This window comes from Aptenodytes forsteri, unplaced genomic scaffold (genome assembly GCF_000699145.1).
Source record: "Aptenodytes forsteri isolate BGI_AS27 unplaced genomic scaffold, ASM69914v1 Scaffold241, whole genome shotgun sequence".
NCBI lineage: Eukaryota > Metazoa > Chordata > Aves > Sphenisciformes > Spheniscidae > Aptenodytes > Aptenodytes forsteri.
Window position 1 is genome coordinate 2719279 of NW_008795252.1, and position 12916 is coordinate 2732194.

Below are 12916 nucleotides of genomic sequence, written 5' to 3' on the forward strand. Positions count from 1 at the left end.
GTGGTGGATGCCCCATCCCTGGAAACCTTCAAGGTCAGGTTGGACGGGGCTCTGAGCAACCTGATTTAGTTGAAGATGTCCCTGCCCACAGCAGGGGGGTTGGACTAGATGACCTTTATAGAGGTCCCTTCCAACCCAAACTATTCTATGATATTCTTCCAATTTAATATTGTTTTCTTTGTGGGTAAGTATAACTCTCAAACACCACTTAGTCTTTCTTTTTTTAAACTTGTAAGAAAATTAGCTGAGCGTATCATATTTATTCAGGTAATAATTTTGCTCATCTGATAACTACAATCTTCAAAGAGACTGGATTCAATAAGCAACAAGACCACACTAAGTTGGGTGACTTATTCTTTGATAACCTTCCCCATATAAAATATTTACAATGGAATATACAACAGCAAAGGAATTGTACTAAAATCAAACTTTTCAAACTCAGGTCTATGTAATCAAATTATAAATTAATTGCCTGTAATTTTGTCATAGAAATGTAAAAGCATTTTTTTTTCTCTACAGCCTTCCCCCCTGCCCCCAAACAAGGATGTGGTTAACAACATCTAGGTTATGTTTAAGACTCTAGATGTTCTGGGTGTAAAATATATGATACTCAGTGAAGTAATTCATGGCCAAAGTTGCCTTTTTTTTTTTTTTTACCATCACAAAAATATTAAATTATGTTGTTATAAAACACAGCAAGTTTCAAGCACAATTAAAAACAGGATAAAAGATTCTGCTCCCTTTTCCACCTCTAACACTTCTTCCAGTTTCAGATCTCCCGTAGAAACCTACCTTCTGATACTCTCACAGGCAGCAGTAACTACATGAGATGACAAGTACAGCCAAGTAACTAAAGGCAGCTACTGCTGGTCCTTGTTCCCTTTCCCCTCCATGACTCCAAGCAGCTGCTGCAACTCCATGCACTAAAGCCGTCTCACCCCTCAGAAACACTTCTTACTCAAGATCTTTCAGACAGATTATATTAAGTTTTCAGTAACAACACCATGGTAATGGAACATTAAATGCAAACTGAAATCCTGCATTCTCTGTATAACCAATGAAAAGAGAGCACCATTTGTATCTATTTACATCTGAACAACCCACCACGTCCAAGTCTTGCTTTCAGGAATGCTCATTATCTGAATTCTGGTTAACCTGGATGCTGGCCATATGATGCACTGCCTAACTACTGCCCAACTCCAGTCACAGCACTCCACCCCTGACCAATTTTTAAATGGACAAGTAAGAGCTACGCTACAGAGGATAAGAACTTCAAAACTGGTATATGTTCAAGTGTATAGAAGCTGAGCTTACTAAAGAAATGACTGACTTCTGTTCTGACAACATGGCTAAAACCCTAATCTTTATTTTAAATTCTATCATCTCCACATGCACGCTTGAATTTCTGTATTTTTTATCAGTGGTTTGCAAGCTACATTAAACGTTAGGAATATAAAACTAATTTAGATAGGAAACATCAAATCAGATGTGATTCAGTTCTCAAAAGACACCTACTTTGAATAGTTATGATTATATCTTAGGAATTACATATAAACATTTAATGGCAGATACTATTAGGATAGGAAACAAGGAAGTAACAGAAACATTATGAAAAATATAAAAATACATATATTTATCATTTCTTTACATTAAAAATTTCAACAAATTTTATACGTAAAGCCATACAAAAATCATTTATCATCACAGGTATACATTCTTGAAGACATACTAACAAAAAAAAACCAAACCACAACTGAATTTCACTTTCTCTCAGCTACTAATTTCACTACTCAAAATGGCGTGATTCCCAAATTCACAGTCCTATATGTCTTTGGGTTAGGGCAGAGGGGGTGCCATCTTTAATTTTTTCATCATCCATCCTTTTTACTTGTGTTTCTATACAGTGTCTCACCAACAGCTTCTTAGAAACACTGGCAAAGTACTCTCCTTGTGGAGAGTGGCTTGCCTCCACTCCCCCTCCTTTTTTCCTTTACTCTCTCTCTTCTCCCTGTCACCCACGCAGATCAGCTACGGAATAAGCCCTCTCTTTCCTCTAGTAGAGACCAGTTCAGCGTGATCACTGACATGTTCACTGCAATCGTTCACCCCTCTGGTCCTTCACACCAACACCAGCAAGTTCTGAGGTTTCTCTCCCATCATTAAATGAGGGAGAGTCATGCATGACCCCATGAGTGTCTCTGTTTATCTCACCACCATCTCATCTCCAAGATCACCGCATGCCACTTCTACAATCATTCTCTTGATCTCGTTTCTCCAATTCCATCCTATACTCTCTCTAGCTTGACTTTGGTGCACAAAATAGGCTAAGCTTTGGGACTATACAAAATCTCTAGCAAACTCCTTAGTCAAACATCACCCCCAGTACACTTTATCCCTTCTAGCCACTTTTCAACTGCACTTGAAGAGATGTTTTATAGACAGTTGGCTACATGTATTTCTTGAAAGCGTGTCCTTTTCTGATTTCTTTTAAAACTCAGTAGTCCTCTATGTCTCCAGCTATTCTTTCAGAGCACTCTCTGAAGGATGTCCCTCATTTCTCCCACTCCTCTCACTGCCAACTTCCCACAGGGCTTCGCCCTTCATCTCTTTACCATCTTCCTCTACAATTTGCCTTTGCATCACGTCATTCCCATGTACTGGTTCAATCAGCTTGTCAGTGCTGTAGATTCACAGAACTTTGCCAACTCAGAGTTGAACACTTTTTGTCCAAGCTAAAATCTCTACATTTCTGACAGTTCCTCATGGCTGCCTAGTTGTCAGTTCAAGCCCAACATGATAAAATGGAGTTCTAATGTCCTTCTAAACTCACCTCACCATTTCCCTTCTAGATAAGTGTCACAACCAATTTTCTGAATGTCTTTCATAGCTGGATGTCAGCCTCCACTTGTATCTATTTTTTGGTACATCTTCATAATCAAGCACTATCAAAGTCAGACTTATTCTTCCATTAAATCTCTTCTTTCATGTTGCATCTCTATTACCGATGCAACCTTTTCTTCAGTGCTAAATACAATCTTGCCCACTAAGATATATTCAGAGCCCAGATGCAAAATCACTCTTTTAATCTATTACTTCAAGTAAGTTAAAATACCTCTACACTCTTCCACAGCTTGCTCAAGCTCTTTCTCATTGAAACATAAGCCACCTGTCTTCATTTCACAGCCTTCAACTACTCACCATGTTTAATTCAAAATAAGACCAATTCCTGAATACAATGAATGCAAAGTGCAGTTGAGTTTTCAGAAAAACAATTTTAAATTTTTCCCCATGATGTCCATAGTGCTTGGAAGGTTTATTCCTAAATATACACAAAAATCACTACATTTATCTTCCTGTAAGTCCTTCCTTTCTTATGCTGCCTGAAAAATATAAACCTTAACAGTGGTTGGACTTTTGAAGTGTTGAAGCTAGTGCCCACTGTGATGACCAACACTGCCCGATTGTTTTACTGTTTTCCAGATTAATCTATATGCACCTGCAACCTATAATCTGATGTACCAACTGTAAAGATAATGCTTTCCTCAAAAAGTTTACAAGACCTAGGACAAGTGGACCTTGGTCCATTAGTAATTTTTCCATGTGTTATTGTAGTAATTTATTATAAATGCCACCATCCATATGAAAATGGCCACTGGAAAGTGAAACAGAATGAACAATCAAGAAACTAACATAACTTTCTAATATCTAGTTGAGAATTAAACTTCAGTCCACAGATCTGGAATGACTGACATATCCTAAACAGGATATATTTCCCCCTCAGTTCTCCACTGAGGAATTAAGTCATTAATGCCTCCTATTAAGATATTTCCTTCTCCCAAAAGGTGAATATTCAAGAAGAGAAGCAGCATCTATTGTCCTCAATGGAGGACAGAATCCTGTTCTAATTTTATCATATTCCGCACTATCTTCCTTTTTTAAAAAAGAGTGTATGGTTATTTGCGAAAATAACCTATTCCATTCACATTTTAATGAATGATATAAAGAATTGCTTTCAGTAACAACAGAACAAATAAATAAACTCATACTGTACAGTCCAACAAGGGTGCAGCACATAAATACCAGCTCACAATAATTCAGGTTAAAAAAATTGGGGTGTATGTGTAAAAGCAGGAATTCCTGCAGTACATACCACACATACCAACCTTTTAAAAGGAATTGGTATGAGTTTCCACCGCATTTTTTTTCTCTGAACCTGGAATACAAGTTATTACTTTCTAAATAATGGTAAATAGAATATTTTGCCGAACTGGCAAAAAAGTTCACTTTTCTTGAGAGACTCATGAGAACTTTCTAATTAAAATTGGAAATTTCCAAACATACATATTTTTTATCTAGACTCCAACAGCAGATTTCATGTCTCTGTTATTGCCTAGTAAAAAAATGTAAAAAAAAAAAAGCCAACCAAGATTAAAGGTTTACGAGTTAAGATTTTCTAACCCATCTATAGTATTGATGCCACTCACTTTTCTTGAGAGACTCATGAGAACTTTCTAATTAAAATTGGAAATTTCCAAACATACATATTTTTTATCTAGACTCCAACAGCAGATTTCATGTCTCTGTTATTGCCTAGTAAAAAAATGTAAAAAAAAAAAAGCCAACCAAGATTAAAGGTTTACGAGTTAAGATTTTCTAACCCATCTATAGTATTGATGCCACAAAAACATAAAACATAGAAACTTGCAGACTGCTTCTCCTGAATAAATTACAAATATTCTGGTCATTCCCAAGGATTTCCATTTAGCTTCCCCTATTCAGGCGGGCAGTCAAATTTGGTAGTAGCAAACACAATTTTTGATTGAGAGTCAAATACTAACAAATTGTGACTATATTATAAATAATATGTGTGAGAACATTCCTAAATCTTCCCTGGGCTTATACTGACACGATGCAAACATCTTTCCACATCGAGACACTTTTATTGTGTATTCCAGAACAAACTGGGTAACAGTTGTCTTGACCACCGTGAATAAATCTTACCTTCGTGTTGGCGCACGCTTTCCCCTTCTTATAGTCCTTATGGCTGCCTCTTTTATCCAATTTGGCCCACAAGGCTTTGGCTTTCCAGTAATTTAGCTTGGACTTGAGTTTGTGGTAGAAAGAACGATAGTCCTTGGGCTTTAGTTCTAGGTAGTCACAGAGCTCTTGGAAAGCCTTGAGAGTCCCCTTGCAGGTTGAAGCCTGGACAAATCTGTCAAAGAGAACATGAGCCTGGTTCACCTTCTCATTCTTACTTTCCTCCATGCTTCACACTTCGCAGCTGCCCTGGGGGGCAGCTGTTCTCTTCCAGTCTGCCAGATTTCCCGATGTTGCTCTGTTGAGCCACCTTCACGTCTGGCTTACAAGCATTATCAACCTATAAAATAAAAAGAAGAAAATGTAACTGAGCTTGCTCTTTTTTTTTTTTCTTTCCAAAATTTTGTCTAAGCCTGCTGAACTGAGAGCCCAGATTCTCAGTAACTAATAAAGCATCAGTCCAAAATAAGCCAACTGATCAATACCGCAAGAAGTCCTGCCCAATTTGACTGAAGCGGAACCTTCCAAAGCTCACTGAGCCTCACTGCTGACAGTGGGACATCTCACCTCTGTTAAATCACAAAATACTTTACCTGAGCCAGTCCCTAGAAAGTTTTATCAAAACTCATTTCACATGAAGAGCAGAGAAGTTACAAGTAAGCTGGCAGATGTTATGTGATGTTTGGAAGTAGGCAGAGGTTTTAAAACAAAAGATAGACTTACTAATGTAGCAGTCACTGTGATAGCCAGATCACTGTGGTAACACCACAGCAATGGTTACGCGCTGGTCTTAAAAACACTACTACTACAAAGTACTTCAGGAGTTGGTATTCCACCAGTAAAATACGTTTTGGTTCCTTCATTCTAAAAGGACATGTATCTTTGCTCATGATAAATAGAGAAGAGGAAAGAGGATGGCATAGCACAAGCTGATGTCTCTGTCAGAGTCCTTGCAAACACTGCTTTTGTACAGTGACATAACAAACCCAGTGATGGCTACTGCAATCCTAGAAAGAAGTTAAACCTGCTAAAAGCAATCAAATGCCTAAGAAAAGATGTCAAGACTGAAAAAAAAAAGCCTGTCTGTGTTGCATCAAGCAGTATAAACATTTGCCTTACCTAGAGTCTACACATATATTCCTGTCGGTAAGTAAGCAGCATAAGAGTGAAATGTGGCTGATGCATGATCCTCGTGAGATTCACATAGTAGTTCCTCTATTCTGTGGTTTTCAACTTCTTTTGATATGCAGGTCCCTATAAAATTTTAGGTGGTAGTTGGGCTCCTCAGCAGATTAAATATGCTAACAGGAGGTCTGCTACTCTTAGTTGCCTTTCTGGGAACCCTCAGAAGCAGCCTGCAGACCTACAGAATGAATTGTTTGGATCACAAATAGCAGATTTTGTTTAAAGAATAGATACATTCTCTCCCTCTCTCTCTTATATATATAATAAATCTCTTTTTTCCTTTTATACATAGTACTAAGTACATACATATAATAGATTACTCTGCTCTCTAAGAAAGAATAGTTCTGTTTGTCTTCAGATAGGACGGCAGCATGGGAACACATGCGGGAACTATGGAAGTGAAAGCATTTCTGAGGTGCTTTTTGTCCTTTGTTTTTTTGCAAAGGGTATTAAGGTGAAAAAGGAAATATGTGGACTCGGATAAAAGCTTTTAGATTCTCACTAGCTCTTTTCCTGCTTCCAGCAGACAGGAAGCCAAGTCAAACATTACAGCTCATGTCTCTTCCCCTCCCAAATGACAGCTCTGCAGCAGTTTATTTGGGCACTCCTGCATTTCACCCTAACATGGTATTTACTGCTTACATTTAGAAATAGCAAAGGAGACCTGGAAACCTTTACATACAGCCACAAACTGTTTGTTACTAAAAATAAAATTTCCTACAGAAGCCACAGTACAATAATGGGTTATACCGGAGAACGTGATTCTGACTTTATTAGGACAACTGCCTTAGAGGACTCAGTACACATGAAGCTGTTTTTCTAACTGCCTGATAGTGATGCCATGTCCGTATCATGCAGATCAAACTAACTGCTTTCCTTATTTTTAATCTTAACTTTACTGTTGTGAAGCTGGAAACATGCTCCAGGCTTGCACCTCAGGGTAACCACTGCACTACTGCAGAGGTCTAAGACACTGTGCTTTAAGCCTGTGTCTCCTCTTCTGTTCTCAAGAGGAATGTTATAAAGAGCTCTAACAAATAACCTCTTACACTGAAGAAGTAATTTCAGCGCGTCTGTGTAATACGGATACAACAAAATACCTACAGGCTAAAGCCCTATACCTCATTAATCAGCACAACACTGCAAGTTGAATACTGTTTTGTGTTATGTTTCCCCCACCTCTTGCACCCCACTCACCCAAACACTCACTTTACACCAGCGTTCCAGGTGTCCTAAGAAAAAGCAATAGAAGTTATATGACCTAAATTCAGTGAAGTGGCCATTTAAGTCTGTTAGTCCACAGTCCATTACCGATATATCCAGATGTAAGGACAACACAGATTTCATTTCTTACTCTTGCTTCTATTGTCCTCTTTCACCACAGGAGTGAAGTGGCACTGGTTCTGCACTGCTCAGAGAGATCCCGAAGTTAAAATCCAACCTACTTTCATTCTAGGAACTTACTGCTTTGTGTTCAGGCTTTGCCAAGCCAGAAGACAAACCTGCAAAAGCAGGTCATTTTACGCAGCACAACCCAAGCGGCACGCTAATATAGCAGTTCTGCTGACATCCCATTTCATGCAGGCTGTGAAGTCAGTTATGCCCACAGGTCAATTACAGAGGCTTCAGTCACTGCAATTAGTCACTCCCCAGAACTCTGCATTCTTGATGTAAACACCCAAAGCTCTTGGAACCCGCAAGCAACACGTCAGAGATCATGGAAATTACAGGAGGCAAAGCAAGGGCAGGCAAGAATTATTTGCCAGGTTTCCAGGATATTTGTATGCCTTGTTGGCTATTCTGCAAGTCTGCAGTATCCTGCATGTTTTGTCTCGAGGCAGCTGATTGCTGACTCAGAAGCTCTGTAAATTCCTTGGCTGGAGTGTTGGGAGAAGAAGACAAAGCCCGTTAAAATATGCACGCAAGAACAGTGTTCGTGTTGCTATTTACAATAATAGCATGAGGTTGTCACTGACTCATGACTGCAAGTACGCTCAGGATCTCCAGCGCTTGCCCAGGACAAAAGAAACCAATGAAAAACAGAGACACAGGCAATGAATAATTCCAGGTGGTAGTTCCTTCCCACTGTCACCACGGACACAGGAATATGAATATTTTACCCAATGCATATACAAGAAAGCCCAGTGCCCTACTTCTGCCAAATGCAAGAGATAGGAAGAGATTTTGCAAATGATACACCTAATGAATTTGGTTGTACAAATTCAAGTTTCTGCAGAAAGTGTTGCAAATGCAGGGCTCCTATATCCTGTGCCAATACACCCCCTTTATAGGAGTCACCCTCCCTACATTTTCCATCCTGATTTTGTTAAAAGTGCTCATTCAACTAATGTCTTGACCCTGGAAAAATAAAATATTACGGGAATTTATTTTCCAGCATTCTTCTCCATTTTTTTCCAGCAGAAACTATTGACTTAATTCCATCTAAATTCACAGCTTGTTCTGTCTAGCTTAAAACAGCATTTTGAGTGAAAAAAACATTTGCCAAAGTAACTACCTGGCTCCACTTCAGAGTGCTGACTTTCTCTGAGCACAACGTAAGTACTTTCTTACATTTTGGTTATTTCAAAGTGTGCTGGTTTTGGCTGGCATAGAGTTAATTTACTTCATAGTAGCTAATACAAGGCTATGTTTTGGATTTGTGCTGGAAACAGTGTTGATAATACAGGGATGTTTTAGTTACTGCTGAGCAGTGCTGACACAGAGTCAAGGCCTTTTCTGCCTCTCACACCACCCCACCAGCAAGTAGGCTGGGGGTGCACAAGAAGGTGGGAGGGGACACAGCCAGGACAGCTGACCCCAAATGACCAAAGGGATATTCCATACCATATGACGTCATGCTCAGCATATACAGCTGGGGGAAGAAGGAGGAAGGGAGGGACGTTCGGAGTGATGGCGTTTGTCTTCCCAAGTAACAGTTACACGTGATGGAGCCCTGCTTTCCTGGAGATGGCTGAACACCTGCCTGCCAATGGGAAGTAGTGAATGAATTCCTTGTTTTGCTTTGCTTGCGTGTGCGGCTTTTGCTTTCCCTATTAAACTGTCTTTATCTCAACCCACGCGTTTTCTCACTTTTACTCTTCTGATTCTCTTCCCCATCCCAGCCGGGGGGAGTGAGTGAGCAGCTGTGGGGTGCTTAGTTGCTGGCTGGAGTTAAACCACGACACACAGCCAGGCAAACACCACAGAGGCACCCTTGAGAGACAAATCTCTGAGAAGCCAGATATCAACAAACTGCAGTACCATATGGAATCTGAAAGCAAACTGGTCCATCAATCATAAAACTACCAATAGCTCCAATAGCCCCAATTTACATTGATTTAATCCTTTCCCTAAATTTCCAGTTCCCCAGCAACACTCCCTTTGCCCTTGTCTCCCTTTCATGGCCCCTCAGCTTCTGCCTAAGCAAGACTTAGTAACATGCTCTGGAAACTCTGAGATTACTGCAGTACCTAGGCAGCCAGTACACACTTGCAACTTGGCTAGCAAAAGCCTAAGCACAGATTATTGTTAAGCTTATGCTGCAGACAGTGGGGACACCTATTTTTGTCTCTCTCCTCCACCCAGCCTCCAGTTTTCTTGTAGAAATCAATTACCTTTGAGACTTTTATTCCCCACCAAATCTGGATGAAATTGTTCAAAAGTTATTAAGGATGAACTGAAAAGCAGATGGACAAACAGCTCAATCCCGTAAACCTTCCTTCTTTAGGAAACCACACTAAAAAAAAGTTTTTATTCCAACAAATGAAGAAGCTCTGTTTTCATTTCCAGGATTTGATTTATTTTACTTTTAGCTAAAACTAAAGAAATGGACTTTGCTACAATATGTTCATGGCTTTAAGTGATCATGGGTATCAAAAAATGCCGGTTTAGGGCAGCGGTAAGACTGTGGAACAGATGGCAAAAAGAGGACAATTTTGACAAGAAAAGCTAAAGCCAGAACTGGCAATTATTTTAGCTCCATATTATGCAGACAAGGAATGGGAAAGCAGGAGGACAAAGGCGTGGTTGCCATTGTTTGCAGCTTCCCTTTTATACCAGATGGAAAAAAGGAATGTCAACGCTGTCCACGGTATGTTTTAAGATAGTATTTATATCTGCTCCCGTTCATAAAATTCAACACTCAAGCAAATATGCTGGCAAAAAGATGTTTGTGTTTTAATACACTTATCAAACCTGATTTGTTGGGCTTCTGCCCACCATATGGGAGTGAGTCTTTCAGGTCTCCACCTCTTTCCTGTCTACCCCCCCTCCCAAGCTAGGGCAAAAGTGGGAGAAAGAGAGATCAAGTATGAACTTGGTTGTAAATACAAGAACCCGCTCTTAAGGAGAAGACCAAAGCACGTATACAAACAGTTCACAGAATTCTCAGATCAAGAAAAACTCAACCCAGTAATGATGTGAAAAGAAATGCAAATTATATCCAAGACCATGGAAACATACAAATACAGAGGTAGTTACAGATAATATTTTGGTTCCCAAATTCATATCAAGGTACTGAATAAAAATGTGTATGTTGTTCATTACTAACCATTTCTTAAGTGCCACAACATGAGTACTGAAAACATTAGACCTACAAAATAAACCCTTTTATCTATATGAATTCAACAAACATACTATTCTGCTGCTCTGTTATACACGACTCTTTGATCACAGCAGAGTCCCTACGCTGAATGAACACCAACATAAAGAAAGAGGCCAAGAAACAGATCATCTCTCTTCTTTGGAAGAAAAAAAAAAATTATACCACAGAAGAGGTAGCTGCTCCCTTATAAAATAAGGGAATAGTAGGCCATCTGGATAGCTGTCATACTGTAAGACAAGCTTCAAGAAGTACTAGCTTAAATGCCTGACGCAGCCACATACTAGAGAGATCCCTCATAGCACAAATCTTCACACTGAGCGACCAGTAACCAATACAGCGATCCCTTCTCACCTAGCACCAACTCACCAGCTATGTGTTTGGGAAGCTGGGGACATTCTTTACATCTTGGAGCTGTCACCATGCTGTAAAGAACCACATGGTACTCGACACGCACAGCAAAAGAAAATTCTCAAAGAAGTAAATGTGCTTTTATTCCAATGGTAAAAAGTACTACATCCCACTAGAATCAAAACTCTCATGACAAACTTTCTGGAGTGTGGCCATTAATGCAGCAAGTCATAGGAGCAACACTTCCCTTTACAGGCCTCCCAAAACCCAATGACATATGGCAGCAAAGGCTCCATTTGTCATCTGGGTGGTGAAATCCATGCATCTCCCACAAATCTTCCTGAGAAAACACGAGTCCTCAAAACACAAATCTGCCTGTTTCAATATAGGGAGCCCTCAGTCTACAAGCATTTCCCATAAACACCATACCCCACACTTGTAGGCAGACAGCCCGTGGGCATTTTCTGATGCACAACACATATCCTACTGCCAAGGTAAGTGTACAATCACTTCACACTAGGTGAAGGTGACTTCCCTACCAGGCTGAAGCACATGGAGGCTTCTCACTCCACCACTTACCAGGGCAAGAAGGTTGAATGTCATTCCCTCATTTGAAGTACTTTGAAGCTGTTCCTGATGTTACATTTCAACACAGAAACCCATCCTAAAGTTAGTTCCTACCCAGTTTTACAAGCTGGACTTCCCCAGCGTTCTTCAAATACTATCAAATAACCTGAGGAAAGCTCCTATACAAAAAAAAGGCCTCTAAGAAATGACTGGAATGACACTTTCACAAAACTTTATTTCTATGACTCCAAATGGGGGTAAAACAAATCAGTCACCTTAGCACAGCAAGACATACCAGCTTTCGACATCATATAGGACATCGATTGATTCCTCTTTCTGAGCCAACATGCTATGCCACAAGAAAAGGAGGTTTTCAGAAAAGCTTTACTGAACATTAGAGAACAAGAGCATTGTTCTGACCCAATTAGAAATTTTGAGCAGAACAAAGACTGGAGGCTACAAACACACTATAACGACCTCTGCAGCCCAGTGAGCCAAGTCCTCTGAGGCCTTCAGATTCTACCAGCACGCTGATCACCCCAAGCCATTCAACGACACAGTGAGAAAACAAATAGAGCCTATATTTATATATAAAAAAGAAGAAATCTCTTAAAAGAAATTCTCTAATGAAACTCAAAGGAACAAAGACATACCAGCTTTCGACATCATATAGGACATCGATTGATTCCTCTTTCTGAGCCAACATGCTATGCCACAAGAAAAGGAGGTTTTCAGAAAAGCTTTACTGAACATTAGAGAACAAGAGCATTGTTCTGACCCAATTAGAAATTTTGAGCAGAACAAAGACTGGAGGCTACAAACACACTATAACGACCTCTGCAGCCCAGTGAGCCAAGTCCTCTGAGGCCTTCAGATTCTACCAGCACGCTGATCACCCCAAGCCATTCAACGACACAGTGAGAAAACAAATAGAGCCTATATTTATATATAAAAAAGAAGAAATCTCTTAAAAGAAATTCTCTAATGAAACTCACACGAACACATTTTTAAAAATTTATATAAGTGAAAGCTTCTATCTGTCAGAACCTGGTACCAAAACACAGACTGCAACGACCACAAAAGTTAATGCAGGAAAGATAATCAATAGGGACAAAGAGACAGATACAACCATATGATCTGCAAGTGACAAAAAGAAAAAAATTACCATTCTTTAAA

At 39.6% G+C, this 12916-nt stretch overlaps 1 protein-coding gene across 3 annotated transcripts in view; it reads right to left on the reverse strand.

Moving 5' to 3' along the window:
• The window catches only part of MICAL3 (microtubule associated monooxygenase, calponin and LIM domain containing 3), a 127537-nt gene extending 122164 nt beyond the window's left edge, over positions 1–5373 (reverse strand). For all 3 annotated transcript variants that reach the window (XM_009278968.1, XM_019471999.1, XM_019472000.1), the window contains exon 1: positions 5002–5373. In XM_009278968.1, the coding sequence (XP_009277243.1) occupies positions 5002–5265 (264 nt within the window). In that variant the 5' untranslated portion in view covers positions 5266–5373. The remainder of the gene's footprint in view (positions 1–5001) is intronic.
• Positions 5374–12916: the final 7543 nt, after the last annotated feature.